Here is a 16,091-nt window from a genome sequence, read left to right on the forward strand (position 1 = left end):
AGATGTCCACGTCACGATGGGCAGATGGTCAGTTCTAGACACTGAATAAATGGTCTATTTCTTGTGGGCAGGGTCATCTTCACGACGATCATACTCTTTTACCTATACCGAGGCCTTGTAGTATTTTTATGATCAGTTACTCAATCTATCGAGGACATCTTCACCGTCAACCACATTTTTTATCCTTTTATATTGGCCTTGCCATCTCATGGACATTTTCATCCATCATGGGATTAGAATCATTGGTACATTACTTTCTGTTCGAGGTTTCAAACGCCCCTTCGACTAAATGGGTGCTTTGAAAACCATATTCATTGGCATGGACATATCCGAATGAATCAGCCAGAACGGCGCTTCTGAGACAGCATGGCTCAGAGGGTACCCGTGTCAACCCAAAATGGTCAGTGTACTTTATTAGCAATCCTTTCATTGGTAGTCTTCAGCAAGGGTGCATGCTATACCCCCTCACACGATGCAGTAGTGCCGTTGCATTAACGGGCTGGCAGCTAGTTCCCCACTCACCTTGTCGAGACCATGCAGTAATTTCTCCGGAGTTTCTTCAAAGCATTATGGAAATACAATCAGCAGTCAAGTATAGTTAAACCAAACTTAAGTAGATCTGTATTATGCAAGTTCAGTATCTATAAACACTGCTAAAATAAAGGAAGTCAGCAACCCACGGCGAGTGGTACAATTCCGAACTGAACACAACGGTGGCGTGGATATGACCTCAAGCCATGCATCAATTCTGCAAGTTTTGTCACACTTTGATTATGGAGATTTTATCTACCAAAATTTACCCCTCACCTAGCGCACAATGTGCTGATCAGCTCAGGTTGCCACTGTGCCGAAGTGTCAGTAACACGGAGCGGTGCATTAGTGTCTGCTTAGCTGCATTTTGAGGATAACTTCCGTATCGACGTTCAGTGGCTGGTTAGTATCCCGCAAATATCTCGTGGTGGGTGTCCAATCCTGCATCACGAATGGTCTTCGTAGACCGTGTGTATTTGGTTAGCAATACGAATACATGCAAGCACACAACGATAGTTAAGTCGTCGTATCATTCCTAAATCAAGGTCGATATCCTCTTCATTATAGGATATACATTGTTTCATTCCTTGGAAGTCTAACCGTCCGGAAATTATCCGTAGGGTAGCAGTTAGTATAGCGATACGCACGGCCTGTCTTCACTTGCATGGGTTACGACATCATACAAGGTCTTCAATATTATGTTATGCAGCCAAGGGTTAGTTTCTTCCCACGCATGGATCTACTATGCCAATCACTACCTTTTCATCCATAGCAGTACTCTTCCAGGAGGGCGAGACCTTATCAGGGCCGCGTGGATCAATTACGGTATTTGGGAGAATGCATAGTCCAGGTTCAGAAGCTTGCCCACAGCCATAGGGTGTGGAAGTATAAGGAAGCAAGCATGTCGCCTTCTAGGGATCCCCTTCAACATCCAGGATCTATTCTTTTGAACAATATACGCAGCAGTTCCATCAACATAGCGACCATGGCCCTTGCAGCTGAGTACTTTTCACACGCCTTAAGCCAACCTTACGGCAGCAGCTTCTGGGTGGCTGTGGCTGCATCCTTGGTGGTACGTCTATTCTACAACGATATATGTCTCTTTTACTTGACTCCAGGGCTACAGAGCTAACAGTTGACAAGTTTATATGTTACATAACATGCGATACTGTCTATAACTTATGCCTTTCTCCATTGTCATCTTTCCCTGGACCTAGACTCTGGGCTGTGTCCAATATTCCTCGTCAGCTAAGCATCTTGGGAGGCCGTAGCCATTTGAAAATGCTGGCCCTTCATCATCGCTACGGCCCTGTTGTGCGAGTTGGTCCCAGTGAGCTCTCGTTCAACAGCCCCCAAGGCTTTCGAGACATTTATGGGTTCCGTCGTGGACAACCACAGTTTCAAAAGGATCCTAAGATGTATGGCTCGCCGTTGACCGGAATTAGTAACAGCATTGGCGGGCATGTCGATAGCGACACTCACTCCAGACACAGGCGATTGCTATCCCATTCCTTCTCCGAGCGGAGTCTACGTGAACAAGAAGGGATAGTCGTATATTACGTCGATCTTTTTATTCAACGACTGAGAGAGAGAACTAGTGTCAATAAGATACATAGAGCAGAAGAGGATCTCAAAAGCTGGTTCAATTTCACCACCTTTGATATTATCGGTGATCTTATGTTCGCAGAGACCTTCGACTGTCTCAAGGACAGTCAACTGCATCCGTGGATCGCTCTCATGTTCAACAACGTGAAGGGTATCGCGTTTCTTGGAGTATTGAACGAATATTCACTGTTTAGGAAAATGCAAGGGGCTCTCTTACCAAAAGCTCTGAAACAGAAAATGCTGGAGAACCATAAGCTTTGTGCCCAAAAAGCAGACCGCCGGCTTCAGAAAGGAGCCTCTCGCCCAGACTTTGTGTCCGCCATCCTGAAACATGGGCTCAGTGATGATAAGGAAGAGTTCATCGAGAACCAGCCCCTCATGAGCAGAGCTGAGATCCATGCAAACTCAATCTTGTAAGCACATGGGTCCATTGCTATTCTTCTTTTTCATGGCAGCTAACACAGACAGTATTACCATCGCAGGGAGCGAGACCACGGCGTCGCTACTATCTGGATGTCTCTTCTATCTGTGTAAACATAAGTATATCATGGACCAACTCAACAAAGAAATCCGGACCACATTCTCTAAGGACGAGGAAATCACGTCGTCTAAATGCTTCAACCTTAGTTACCTCAACGCAGTCCTTAAAGAATCACTCCGTCTGTATCCACCAGTGGCGGCAAGCCTTCTACGACTAGTCCCTAAGGGTGGATGTACAATTGACGGCCACTTCGTTCCAGAAGATGTACATTCGAATTCTATCTAATGCTCCTTGCTCGTTTAAAAACTCACAATGTACAGGTAACCGTTTCCACTCACCATTATGCATCATACCGTGATGCAGCGAACTTCACGTTCCCAGAGCAATTCATTCCCGAGCGATGGCTGGGAACCGACAATAGGTTTGACTCTGACAGAAAAGATGTGGTGCAGCCATTTAGTTTGGGCCCCAGAGACTGCTTGGGAAAAAAGTTCGTTCTCATACTCTGTGTAGTTGTTCTCGATTCACTAACATCTGGCAAAGCTTGGCACACATGGAGATGCGTTTGATATTGTCTAAATTGCTGTTCAATTTCGACATACACCTCACTCCCGAGAGTGAGAATTGGGTTCAGCAGAAGATGTTTATCGTATGGGATAAACCGGCACTGATGGTTAGATTGACTGACAGATTTGCATGATTGTGTCGAGATGATATATATCTTTATCCCAAAGCTTTAGGATGGTACATTATAGGTTTTGAGTAGGCCACGAAATAAAAGATCTATCTTTCATCTATGCTGATAGATACATTCGCATTCAAATCCTACTAAGAATGAAGATTCGAAAAGACTCATGGTGTAGGTGGAGGTATTGTTGTTCGATACTATGTAGCAACAGTACCTCGATCAGCTATGCTATTACAAATTATTAAAACAATAACATAGGCTTATAAAGTAAATTAGAACAACCGTTCTTCAACCACTGGTCCCATAACTCAGTTGGTTAGAGTGCTGAGCTAATAACTCAGAAGTCGAGAGTTCGAGCCTCCCTGGGACCATTACTTTTTGCACTTCACTTTTTTGCTCCCACTTCTTCTATCAATCCGGCATTCCCAAGAATTCTACAATTTCCCATGCTAGAAATTGAATTGTCCCTGCATAGCCATTCGTCTCGTTTCCTTTTTCGTTCCTGATGCTGTATGTTGCTAACTTCCAATCAACTGAGGTCTCAATAGTCTTTATCCGCTTCTCCACAAAACCCACACCCACCGACTATCCCACAGTCTACTGTGTACTAAATATATCGTATGGGGTGGCAACGGACTGCAGGATCTGCTAACTAGTTACATTAAAGAGGTCCATGTGTACTCAAGAATAGCCATCGTCTCTAAGGACCTTATAGTGTATAGCAATAGCAGTGAGTTCAAGTCTAGACCAACAGCATCCACTGGGATTCCGCCCCCAGAAATGTAGAATATACCCATTTAAGACTTTACGACTTTAGCACTCTAGGCACGATCTAGAAGAGAGCCGGTTGAACTATACTGTACCGAACATCAGCATGTCCGATTATTCCGAGAACTCGGCCCGGGATTATGTGAAGTACTTCATGGTTGAACCCCCCAAGGATGTTAGGATACCCATTGAACAATAGGCGCGAAATAAAACCAGGAACTAACCAATAATATTGATTTGGAATTATAGACATCGCTTAGTAAGCGGCTTTACTGAACCTATAGTAGGCATGAAGCATTTTACTAGTACATAGGGCCGGGGATGTATCGGCATTGCTACCTCGATCTCCGAGCCCACCACTAATCTTCGGAGAAAGACACAGCCCTGTACTATTCTTGCTACCCATCACTGGATATCTTGGGCTCCACATGTCTTACATTGAAATTAGTCTTCCCTGGAGCCGATGAGACCTAGATAACTATAGCAGTATCCTGCTATTCGGTAGCAGGGCCGCGTCAGCCATGGCTATTCTTGTCTAAAGCCAAGAAAAACCAGTAAAGAGCTATGAGTACAATCTGTATGTTCTATTGGTCGCTATGCAATAGTGAACTGGTAGACTGACTCGCTACAAGTAAGTCTGTGCTTAACATACTCTGCCAGCCGACGTGCAATATTGATCCATTGGGGCCCGAAGGACACTAGCTTGAGATACACCTAGATTAGGAACAATCCAGGAACAAAATTCTAGCGGTAGTGGCTTAGAAGCCGGCCCTAAGGGTGCTGAGATCCATGGATTTGTAGTCCTGGGTCCTCAAACCCTTTATAAAGCCCAAAGAGACCCTCTCTAACCCCATTAACATCACAGAAGCAACCCTACACACTCCCTCTACCAGAATATCCATCCATACAAGACTCAATCCTCGCTCTCTAAATTCACAATGTCAGTTACATCAACCGCAACCACCACCGCCGCCTCCGCAACCTCCACCTGCCACCAAAAACTCTACGAGATCCCCGTCAAAGATGCCGCCTGCGCAATGCCGATGCAGGGCAACAACTCTGCAATCATGAGCAGCTGCTGCTCCTCCGCCTCCGTCGTCTCCTACAGCGACTGTGACTACTACTGTCTGGCCCAGGGCCAGAACGTCGGCGATCTGGCCGAATGTCTCCTCAAAGCATCCGAGCCTGGAGAGGTATGGTGCAACACCAACGCCAACGCGACGGCTACCGGTAGCGTTCCTACAACTGGCGCTGGCACTATTGTCGCTACTGCCTCTGCAACTGGCTCGAGTGCGACTGGGACCAAGAGTTCTACTGGTGGGACCTCGACTTCTACTACCAATGCTGCTGGGGCGAAGAAGTCGGTTGGAGTGCTTGCGCTCTTGCTGTTTGGATGTACTGCTGGGGTTTTGGTTTAAATATATCTCTGGGTTGATTTGAGGGGCTCTGGGCCTTGGGGTGCGAGTCAGCTCGGCTTGCCTGTGACTCTTTGATCTGATCTCAATTGAAGTCTTTGTGTTTTTAGTATTATCATTCTGTCTATTCTTCGTGACTGTTGTGTTTTACTGTAATATTATTCAATAGAAGAGTATATATCTTGAATCCTTGAATTCTGCTAGGGCATTATATAATTGCTGTTCTATGAATAAGAACCTGAGGTATTATACTGCAAAGCATGCCCCATGCCACAAGGTCCACAGTGACCCCTTTCAGTCAGCACTCCCACGTAGAACAACCTCCCTCATCATCCCATTGAAGCCTTCCCCAATGCGGGCCAGTGGGGCTTCAATTCCAATGGGAGCCCAAACCTGACTTTCGCCATTGATCCCCAAGCGTGCAAGAAACTCCATACTGGTAGACTCTGCACCCGAATCAGAAACTCTGAGCAGGGTTTGATTGCCCTTTCCAATCAAATTCACTTGCGTCCACGTATCCAGTGGAAGACTGTAGTTTAGTGAGTATGGATTATCACCGCTTATTAAAGTCACATTGCTAATCGACCCATTTCCGCTGAGAAGGGTCGAGTCGGGTCCGGTGAAGAGGGTGCCCGGGGTCTGTGAGGCGGGGTTCACCCAGAATGATAGAGTGTAGTCTCTTCCTTTGCTACCTAGTGGGGTGTCCACGTAGCAGCCGTTGGAAAGGACGAGCGTAGAGTTTTGGACGTGGCATCCTCGTATGATTCCATCGTAGCCGTTTCCAGAATGGTCAATGATGGTCTCGGTGTCTTTGTCGAATTTATAATGTAATATGGTATCGGTGTGACTTTTTACTTGGCGATCTAAGTTCTGTCCAGGGATTGCGGCGTGAATCTTGTCAAATATTGCATCATATTCGTCCTCTAGAATGCTCCCGCCCCATTGTTTGTCGGCCAAGGCTGGAAGTGTGTCTCTCCACGAATAATACGTCTCAAGGACTGTAGTGGAGTTTGGACCATAATCATTCCACAGAGCCGCGATGTGACCGAGGACGTGAGGGTCATTTCGAGGAGGATTGTTGGTGGAATTCTTGGTGTCGAAGATGTTGGGAGCATAAGCCCCGCCGGCGGGATTGCCATGGAACACACGGGTCTTGTTCAGCGTGGATGGGTAGCTACCGGACCACTTGCCTACAATGTAGAACGCATCATCCGAATTGAGCACATTATAGCCATTCTGAATGTAGTCGAAGTAAGGATTATCCTCGAAGAACTCCCAATGCTGAATGGAGACATCTGTGGACACATTGGCACCCTGCGATGGGATGAAGGTACCCCAGATTCTCATGCTCTTGCCTGATTCTTTGAAGATATAGTCCTGCATCGTATTAACGAACGATGTATAGTCGGCCACAAGATCTTTGTCATATTCGTCTGCTCCGATGTGAACGGTTTTGCTGTGGAACCAGGGCAAGAATGTCTTCCAAATGGACTTCATAGTAGGAATGGTGTTTGGGTGAGTAATGTTAAGCATGCTGAGATCGTCCAGGGCCAGCTCAGGGCGCCACTGGGAGATGACCAGCGCATGACCTGGTGCTTCGATTTCGGGGATAATGGTGACACCTCGTCGGGCACACTGCTGTTGGATGTTGTCAAATTGTTCCTTGGTATATGATTCATTGGCGCGTTTATTGAGCCCAGCTAGTGCAGGACCATCCGACCATAGGCGGAATGCTGCATATAGATCCATCGACTGCTGAGCAGAATATCGGTCTACGTTGTTGTAGAGATTATCACTCAGATGCACGTGAAATGCATTCTGTTTGAAAAAGGACAGAAACGCGCACATTTCGATAAGAAATTCAGGTGGGTAGAAATGGCGCCCAGCATCCAACTAACAGGTCTCAGTTAAAGTATGTAACGACGCGAGGGAGTAGTTCGGCCAGCGAGGCACATACCATGATACCTCTAGTAGTCCACCCAGGCGCATCAACTGCAGACCCCTGCGGAAGAGTGTGACCACTGACGACCGCCGCCTGAATCAATGACCGCGATCCCCACCAAGCACCAAGCGGACTGGCTCCAGCGATTTCCACGCCATCTTCGTTTATTGTCAGCGTGTATGCTTCCGAGGTATTTCTCCCGGCAGCATCATGAAATCCGGTCTCATTGGTGAGCGTGAAGAAGATTGAATTGGGTGCGGCCGTCATACTAGACGTGAGTGGTATATCAATCCCTAACGTGGACTGGAGGTCATTTTGGAAAGTCTCCGCGAATTGTTGCAACGTCGGTGGGATTTGGGTTGCGCCGTCATTATCTACCGCATTGGCATAGCGCGCATCGACCACAATACTGGTGAGTCGAGCCAGCGAATAGGTATCACTCGTCTCAGTGAACGGTATAGTTGGTATAGTGACCAGCCGGCTGTACCCTGCAGTCTGTGAGATGTTGTCATAATATAGATTCGTGGCTCGTACCTCCTATAGAAAGAGATAGGAAAAGACCTATATTCACAAGTTGACCCCAGAACATGTTGGTGGGGAACACTAATTCGCGTCTAGAGTAGAGAAATCAATAGACAGAAGTTTAGAGACACCTCCATGATTTCTTCGCTATTTAAGGTCCGCATCATAAGTTTGGTAGCATCTAAGCTATGTAACATGGTGCACTATTACTATCAACACTTCGCTTGGATATATCGGCAAAGTAAGGTTACAATCAATCAACAAGAGTCACCCCAAACCTTTTCTAGTGATCTTCACCTGGAGTGACGTTTCATAGCAGAGGAGAGGCGGGGTTCAGTCTTATCTCTAGTATAAATGGTCGACTTTTACTAGTAGATAATAGAGATAGCCGGACTTTGCTGGACTCTGTCTTATTCGTAATCCGGGACATTGTTGTCTGACAGACAACAAATAAACCATGGGTTTCCTTTAGAAATCCGGAGACGGCTGTCATATCGATTTTTCCAGAGTGGAAGCATGTTGATAATACTGGCCTCAAACGCTTATCTCAATGACTGAGGAGCTTGGACTCTGCGACCCCGCACGGCACTAACAAGGGTAATGTTTGATAGATTGAGCTCACTGGTTAATTCATCCAGATCGGGGAAAATCCGACCATATTAATGCAGATCAGCATCAGACTTCCAAGTCCCGCATGGCTTGGAGTTAGTTAGCAATGTCACCCTTATGTAACCTGAGAGTCGTGTTTGGTTTCTCCGCTATCAGTACTGTGACAGTGACCACGACTCCAGAATAGGTGTTGATCGAGACATAACAAGTATTGAAAAGCGTGCAATATGCATCGCAACGCCACCGACTGTATTTCCCACAAACGGACATCCAATCGAACGAAAGGCGAAACTTTGATACTTCATGCTGCTTGAACGTCGGAATGGTCACCTGACCACCGGCTGTAAAGCGGCACATGACATCCAAGAACGCCCGTATCTCTCGTCTCTCAATCAAACTGCACCAGAAGGCCAGGAGAGACGTGCAAAGCGGATATTGTCCGTTGCAGTACTAGCATCACAGTCGGAGATTGCCCCGGAAGTGTATGATTCGTTTTGGTATCAAGTCTTTCATTGTGAGCTCCTAAAGAATTAAGATCACCAGACAGGACGAAATAAAACCTGCATTTCGCCATCAAGAACCCATAAACGCAGGGGACCGCTATATGTACAGGAAAGTTTAGACCCATTACCATGCCGGTCCCAACCATGGATAATGCAAATGCTTCGAGCGCCGGAGGGAAGAGATTCGAGGAATAACAAGAAAAATCGTTCTAATACAGCGTGGACCAAAAATAAATTAAATAACAAGACCCTCCCGCTTTGCTGAAACAAACCCTTAATGGACAATCATTTCGGCCAACTGTTGGCGAATGGAGGTCGACTCGGTTCGAGTGCTAGAATACAACGAAACGGAACGAGCGGCATCTACAGGACGGTCTTGCGCACAAGCTATGGTCGAGTTAGCGAAACTTCCAACATTAGGAACGAATGGATTCCACATACAGCCCAGCCTCCTGCAATAGAAGCCACAATACCGCCAGAGATCATCATGGGTTTAAGACCCCTGGTGCTCTTGAAGAGCATACCACTTAGGGCACCCGCAACGACACTGTTGGCAGAGTCATGCTTTCCTCGCACATATCCGATTCCGGAGTTAAAGCCGTTATATACCATAGCCACTACACCGGCGGAGTTTCCGAGGAAAGGACCTCTCCTTGTGATAGCGTTCAGGACACCGTTGAGGCGAATCTTGGGGGGTGCTGTCGCAGGCACCTTCTTCATGCCTTCAGCAAGACCCCATGCTCCTCCAATGGTCAAACCGGCAAGGTACGTTGTTCCGGCTCCATAACACAGGTCATCGGACCATCCACGCGATGGCAAAAGTGATCGCGAGCCAGGTGTTTCATCAAGGGCGGAGTCTTCGAGGGTGATATAATCGAGGGTATCCTGGTTCAGGCCAGCCAAGGGGTGGAGAGAGGTAGGATCAGGAATGGCGACTTCCGAGAGGAACGACGTAGCATCTTGCGCAGTGGAAGGGTCGAATTCGGGGCCCTTGGATTGTTTGCGGCCGCTGAGTGAGTCCCAGAAAGACATTTTGAAAGAGAAACTTTTATTAAAATGAATACAATTAAGAAGGTAATAAAACACGAGAGGAAATGAACAACGGTTGGTATGCCACTCTGGCGCTGCTGGTCTCCGTCGCGAGTCTGGAAATTCGAAGGAACCAGAACAAAAACTTCAACCCCGTGACGGACCGAGTCACGAGTAATCACGGGCAGTTCTCCGGTGTCGGGAAAAGCTTTGGCCGACGCTAACCGCTTTGGGTGGACCCGCCTCGAAAATCCACGAAAAGTGATTCCCCAGCGCGGGGGCGGGCATCTGAATATCAATTCTTTTTTTTTAAAGAGAAAATTAAAATAAAATCCTTGCCGTCGGATTTTCCATTGCTCGGGCTTACGGACCCGGTAACGCAATGGATTCTCAAGCAGGGTCTAGCGTCCCGGGTGACGCCGGGTATCAAAAAATGGAGGCGATATCGCAAGATATACAACTCCTTCCGGAAGCGACCCTCAAAGAAATTAGCAAAGGGTTGTTGGTAAAATTTGTTCTGTCATGTGAAGATATCAAGTAAGACTGTATCATTCGTTTGTGCCTATTATAATCTAACTTATTGAAAAAGCAAAGTGAACCGAGTATGGCAGAGCCTATTGAAGACGTTTTCGACGGCTTCAACATCTAACACCCATACTGTGGCATCATGCAATGCGTTAAGCGCATTTCTTGACACCGCGCTTACTTCAAAATATGAAGGAACCAGAAAATTGGCTTTTGCCAATGAGACTTGGACTGCTGTATTTGACATCTATATGGCTCGCTATAAAGATTCAAATCCAAAGGGGATGAGGCAAATCCTAGAGTGCCTGGTCAACCTCTTTAACAAAAACCCTCAAGGAACCGACAAAGATGTTATCCGATCCAATATTACTGAGACAACCATCCCTAGCATTATCCTGGGCGAGCCTCGTTCACGACTCAAGGCGTCTTTTGTCTCTTTGGAGACTCTACTACGGAAGAGCGCAATCTCTCCCATTGAGTTTATCTCAATGGTAGAGAGATGGCTTCTGGAGAATCGGGAAAGATGGATCTCGCTCCTTCAGGAGGATTGCAAAGCTCTGTCCATAGATATCACTCGCCTCCTGGGAAGTGCCCCAAGCTCCGAGTCGAAACAAATTGTGGCAGAGATCCTTCTTTTCAGATTATTAACCCAAGCAAAAACAGCAGAGCTTGCTGCATCATCAGGGGATTTAATGGCTGCATTCTTCCTAAAAGTGAAAAGTTCTGGCATGTCTGACCCGTCAACTCAAGAGATTTCTCAGAACTTATCGTCGATTTGGGTGGCCCCAGTTAGGCACCTCGCGCTGCAGAAATTGGGAAATCTAGAGCTGATGTCTAATTACACCCTCCAGCCTTTGTTTAAATTGGACCCTGTTGGCTTTAGAGCGTTTTTGGACGGGCTACACCTGAAAAACTTGCTCGCAGGGGATATGAGTGAAGCACCTTTACCCGAGCTGACGCTTCTTTTTGCATCGTTGCAGATGGCAAAGAAGGTTGGCTTAGTTCACGAGGATAGTAAGTGGAGAAGGTGTTATGAGCTTGTTGGTGTTAATCTTACCATGCTTCTAGACTATATTCCCAAAGCGGGGTCTTCAACCAATGACGCCCAAAATGCGCTCGTTCTCAAGAGTGAAATGATAGGACAGTTTTTATTCCACAGAGAGCATAGTATTAGGATAGCAGCCCTTTCACTTCTGATTACGGCACCTGCGACAACAAAGCCCGTTTCCTCAGCCACAATAAGAGCTATATTGAAAGGCCTGCCGTCTATGCACTCTGAATCTGCAGACCCATATGCCAGAGGAGAGATTCTGAGTCTGATACGCAAACTGATCCCTCGCCTCAAAGGTGGTATCCTGAGTGAGCATGAAAGCTTGGCGGAGGCAAACATCTCAAATAGCAAAAGGCATCCGCCAAAGTTTGCCCGTGATGATTCTGAAACACAAAAGTGCTTGAAAGAATATCTGGATTTACTGAAAGATGACCTGCGGCCCACAGCCTCTTACCCACGTCATATCATGGCGTTGAAAACGTTGATCCATCTACTTGAGTCCGGCCTCGACGCCCGCTACGCTGGTCATATTGCTGCCAAACAGGTAGGAAATGTAACAAAGTGGCGACTCAACATGGATATATTTGAGCCGAGCTTGCTCAGATTGCTGGTCGACCTTTTACTGGACCCATATGAGGAAGTGCGGGCCACATCCCTTACCTTGCTCAACTTATTTCCTCAAGACGTCTTGTTAAGTGGTTACTTGAGATCTAGAAGCAACGGAAAACATGAAAAGCCGCAGCTCGTGGACGCCTTGAATAGAGCGGAGCAATTAGCAAGTAACACTAGTAGAGCTGACCACGCCGATACTGTCGCTCGCTTGTATCACATCTTCTTTACAGCAGCAGACGACAGTAGCTCGAAGGTGGCGGGTAGCTGGTGGGAAACAAAACAAGGAGTTGTCGATACTCTCCTGAAGAAACTGGAAGAGAAACTTTCTCTTGCAGGTGGTCTCTTTAACTCTTCTATGCGCGATGCGCCCCTACACGGTTACGTCTCTGCTCTCAGGTAATGCTGCATATCGAGTATAACCAACGCGCTGAAGCTGAACTTTTCTTTAGATATATTGTTCTGACTCCTGACTTTCATGTCTTGATCTCGAACGCACAGACAGGTTACGAGGCCTGGCGAGCTGTACATTCGAGGATAGTGGCTGTTTGTGACAAGATTTGGATTGAAGTGAAACCTGTGCTTTGCATTGATTCCCCGGAAGGCCACACCGATGAGCCCATTGACGATCTAAACGTTGGCCCCAAGGATATCCTTTCTTATTCTTGGCGTGCACTACGGGAGTCGAGGTAATCTCCCCTCTCCACACTCATATTCCCTGCTGACAGTTCCAGTCTTCTGCTTTACGCAACACTCGCCAATAGGACGTACGGCCCGACAGGAGAATTAGGTTTGACGAAGAGTGACTTTGAGATGATAGGAGTGGCAAGTTTCACACAGCTGGCCGAGCTTCGCCATAGGGGTGCTTTCTCGACGGTGTCTCAAACATTTGCCACCTGTTGTTTGCGTTGTGGGCAGTCGAGTGATCCTGAGATTGCAAGCCTACCTCATAACTGGTATCAGGTAAGTATTTTAGACGATAGAGTTCGGATGGGTAGAATGCTTATTCGTCGATATAGGAAGCTAGAAAGATTATTTTCGAGACAGCGTCCAAGCTAACGCGTCGTTCCGCTGGGCTTCCTGCACTGGCCACTGGGATTCTTTCATCTAATCCAGGAGGGCAGCTCTTCCAAGAGGTCATCAAAGAGCTTCTCGAGATATCTCATCTCCCAGTACAACAAGATGACGATAACCAGGAGATGGAGTTACCTCAAGTCCATGCTCTGAACTGCCTAAAAGAGATTTTCACCAATACCAAGGTTGCCGCTCATACAGAGCCGTTTATTATGCCCGCTTTGAATCTGTCAGCTGAGCAGCTGGGGTCGCCAGTGTGAGTGATACAACCTATTTTGGCCAAGTTACGAGAATTAGAAAGCTAATGTCTGTTTAGTTGGAACCTGAGAAATTCTGGATTGATGCTCTTCCGAGCTTTACTAACGCGTATGTGTCGCAGGGGTACTGGCCTAGGGTTCGGCGGTAACTCCGGATCTGAACCCGGTGGTAGAATTTCTTTCCAGAAATATCCGGGTCTTATACAGCTACTATCCGACCTTCTGTCGTCATCTAATGCGAGAAATAACGCGGAACAGGGTGACCATGCGATGGTCACTGAGCGAGTCTTCCCAGCTTTGGAACTCATTGCGGAGAAAGTCCCGAATGTTTATGATACAGACGACGCGATGCTGCTAGAGCTAGTCCGGGAACAGCTCAAGAGTCCAGTGTGGGGCATCAGAGAACACGCAGCTCGTGTTTATGCATCCTTGTTGAATCGCCCTGACATCCTGAAAGATATCCAAACGCTGCTTGATACTGAACGAGATTTGAAGTCACAGGACTATCTTCATGGAAAGGCACTGTCCATCAAATATGCTCTGCGCAGGTTCGGATCTGCGTCGGTCTCGTTCTGGAATGGTAATCAGTAGTTGCGTAACATACAGTGAATCATATTGGCTAACATGGCTACAGAGCATATCCACGAAGTATCTGCAGCCTTACGACAGATCTTTGCCACACTGTTCCCAATCGCCGAATCTCCGTTCGTTGCGAACACTTTGCTGGAGATTCTGGGCGAATCGGTGGAGAAGAGCTTTGAGTCAGGCACGGAAGGTAGATTAAGCCCCCCTTGAAAATTTGCACCTGTGGCTAAACAAAGGTACAGAAAAAATGTTGATGACTATCTGCTACACATACGACTCGTATGGATTCCAAGACATCCTGGAGTATCTTTTTGATTCTTCCAATCCCAACCACAATTCATTGAGCAAAACTCGCGCTTCTTCTATGCTTCGGAGATCTCTTCCGTGGGTTGGAGTATTGCAGATGTTTGTGACCGGTGAATTGGATGAGCTGGCACCATTTGTCAAGACCGTTTCGACGTTCGATCCCAATGCTGGTGTATGGTTGCTTCAGCGGATACAGGATACAATCGGAGCAAAGGACAAATACCGAAAGACGTTGCTGCAACTGTACCCCTCTATCATCCTGGGCGACTACCCCGAAGATGTGAAGGGCTCCGCTATCTCATCCCTGGCATCTATCTTGGAAGACCTACTTGACTTCCACCATGATAACTTCAAGGACGTCGAGCTACCATGGGAGGAATTAGACCAACATATCAATTCCAAGCCGAACGGCGAGGTATGGAATAGAGACCGATCCGACGCCGGGATACGTCTGCAAGGATGTCTTCTGGCAGCCAAGGTCATTTCCAACCAAGCTCAGATCTCTGAGACGGACATTCGCAGATGGGCAACGAAGCTCCGATTCGCCATGGAAGAAGAGACAGTAAGTGGTGTTTTCCATCTATATCTCGTACAAGTTAGATACTAACCAAGGCCAGGAATATACCACTCGAGATGCCGCAGTGACCTCGCTGACAGCGTTTGCACGTGCACTGCGGAGCAAAGGCAAAGCCCCGCTTGTCGACAAGGTGTACTTGGAGATCTACCTTATCTTACATGACATGCTGAGCGATGATGACGAAGATCTGCGTGATATGGCCGCCGGAACTGCCTCCTGGGTCCTGTCATATTCCTCCGTGGCTCCCTCCAAGGCCGTTGCCTTGTCTCCCTTGAACGCTGGCCAGCTCCTTGCTGACTTCATGGTCGATAACTACCCCGAGTCTCAACTCTTGTCCACTAAAGCAATCCACTATATCACCGGACAGGAACCGAAACTCAGCGGCTCTGTCGAGCCCACAAATCTTGCCACGGTAGAAGCACAGCTAGCCGAACTGAGAAAGGAGAGCACAACCTTGTTCGAAGAAGAGCGACAAAACCTGTTCATCGAGGAAATTCGCGAAGTCGATATCTGGTCCCGCAGACTGCTCGGCCTGAGAGAAGCTGCCTTTAACGAGCGTATAGTCAAGGAGGCCTCCAAATGGGTTTCCGACGGCCTATCGTATGTTGCTGATATTATGGCCAACGAGTCCGGAATGGACGGACTGGTCGGCTGGGCCTCGAAGCCAGAAACATTCACCCTGGGCGTGAGACTGATCAGCCTCGCGGCTGTGCTGGTGTCAGAGGAGTTTGCAGCTCCTGGGTATCTATTTGAAGACAGAAATTCTCTCAGGGAGAAGCTGCAGAGACTACTTGACAATGGGGAAAAGTCATTGCTGCATGAGAACTGGGTTGCGAGAATTCAGGATGCATTGGGTATTGAGGGTTAGGATAGATAAAAGTTAGACATGTTTAATACCAATTCTTTGTTTCTTTTACGTGACTTCCTCTGTTTCGTTGAAATTGATCCAGAACATGAGAATCTGCACGTTCATTCACAGGAAGGAGGTCGCCGAGCACAACGATGTGATTTTCA

At 47.3% G+C, this 16,091-nt stretch overlaps 5 protein-coding genes and 1 non-coding gene across 6 annotated transcripts; 4 read left to right on the plus strand and 2 right to left on the minus strand.

Annotated features, from left to right (window-relative positions):
* The first annotated feature begins 1,400 nt into the window (after positions 1 to 1,400).
* F9C07_2281411 (cytochrome protein) lies at positions 1,401 to 3,488 on the plus strand. The gene is made up of 5 exons (XM_071510501.1): positions 1,401 to 1,603; positions 1,675 to 2,549; positions 2,605 to 2,881; positions 2,938 to 3,107; positions 3,161 to 3,488. The coding sequence occupies exons 1-5, from the start codon at positions 1,433 to 1,435 to the stop codon at positions 3,315 to 3,317; spliced, it is 1,650 nt and encodes a 549-aa protein (XP_071364774.1). The 5' UTR covers positions 1,401 to 1,432; the 3' UTR covers positions 3,318 to 3,488.
* A 114-nt stretch (positions 3,489 to 3,602) lies between these two features.
* F9C07_t92 lies at positions 3,603 to 3,676 on the plus strand. Its single transcript has one exon. It is a non-coding gene; the product is annotated as a tRNA-Ile (tRNA).
* F9C07_2281412 (uncharacterized protein) lies at positions 3,609 to 5,663 on the plus strand. Its single transcript, XM_071510502.1, has 2 exons — positions 3,609 to 4,248; positions 4,967 to 5,663. Exons 1-2 carry the CDS (start codon positions 4,180 to 4,182, stop codon positions 5,489 to 5,491), a joined length of 594 nt encoding a protein of 197 aa, XP_071364775.1. The 5' UTR covers positions 3,609 to 4,179; the 3' UTR covers positions 5,492 to 5,663.
* A 119-nt stretch (positions 5,664 to 5,782) lies between these two features.
* On the minus strand, positions 5,783 to 8,019 carry F9C07_2230209 (beta-hexosaminidase; the record flags this gene model as incomplete). Its single annotated transcript, XM_041291315.1, has 3 exons — positions 5,783 to 7,381; positions 7,446 to 7,918; positions 7,965 to 8,019. The coding sequence occupies 3 exons, from the start codon at positions 8,017 to 8,019 to the stop codon at positions 5,783 to 5,785; spliced, it is 2,127 nt and encodes a 708-aa protein (XP_041143999.1).
* Positions 8,020 to 8,948: 929 nt separating this feature from the next.
* F9C07_1366892 (Tim17/Tim22/Tim23/Pmp24 family-domain-containing protein) lies at positions 8,949 to 10,286 on the minus strand. The gene has a single exon (XM_071508027.1). It carries the CDS (start codon positions 10,094 to 10,096, stop codon positions 9,452 to 9,454), a length of 645 nt encoding a protein of 214 aa, XP_071364776.1. The 5' UTR covers positions 10,097 to 10,286; the 3' UTR covers positions 8,949 to 9,451.
* Positions 10,287 to 10,475: 189 nt separating this feature from the next.
* F9C07_2066920 (cell cycle-associated protein) lies at positions 10,476 to 15,945 on the plus strand (the record flags this gene model as incomplete). Its single annotated transcript, XM_041291322.2, has 10 exons — positions 10,476 to 10,630; positions 10,683 to 11,632; positions 11,687 to 12,677; positions 12,731 to 12,967; positions 13,013 to 13,241; positions 13,298 to 13,608; positions 13,669 to 14,189; positions 14,244 to 14,384; positions 14,437 to 15,062; positions 15,118 to 15,945. 10 exons carry the CDS (start codon positions 10,476 to 10,478, stop codon positions 15,943 to 15,945), a joined length of 4,989 nt encoding a protein of 1,662 aa, XP_041144001.2.
* Between the last annotated feature and the right edge of the window lie 146 nt (positions 15,946 to 16,091).

The sequence above is a fragment of the Aspergillus flavus genome, chromosome 3 (genome assembly GCF_009017415.1).
Source record: "Aspergillus flavus chromosome 3, complete sequence".
Lineage (NCBI taxonomy): Eukaryota > Fungi > Ascomycota > Eurotiomycetes > Eurotiales > Aspergillaceae > Aspergillus > Aspergillus flavus.

Coding starts and splice junctions, on each gene's coding strand:
- F9C07_2281411 (XM_071510501.1), top strand. CDS start 1,433: ATGTCGCCTTCTAGGGATCCCCTTCAACATCCAGGATCTATTCTTTTG. Junction 1,604..1,674: donor CTGTGGCTGCATCCTTGGTG/GTACGTCTATTC, acceptor ACAGTTGACAAG/TTTATATGTTACATAACATG. Junction 3,108..3,160: donor AGAGACTGCTTGGGAAAAAA/GTTCGTTCTCAT, acceptor CATCTGGCAAAG/CTTGGCACACATGGAGATGC.
- F9C07_2281412 (XM_071510502.1), top strand. CDS start 4,180: ATGTCCGATTATTCCGAGAACTCGGCCCGGGATTATGTGAAGTACTTC. Junction 4,249..4,966: donor TGGTTGAACCCCCCAAGGAT/GTTAGGATACCC, acceptor TCCCTCTACCAG/AATATCCATCCATACAAGAC.
- F9C07_1366892 (XM_071508027.1), bottom strand. CDS start 10,096: ATGTCTTTCTGGGACTCACTCAGCGGCCGCAAACAATCCAAGGGCCCC.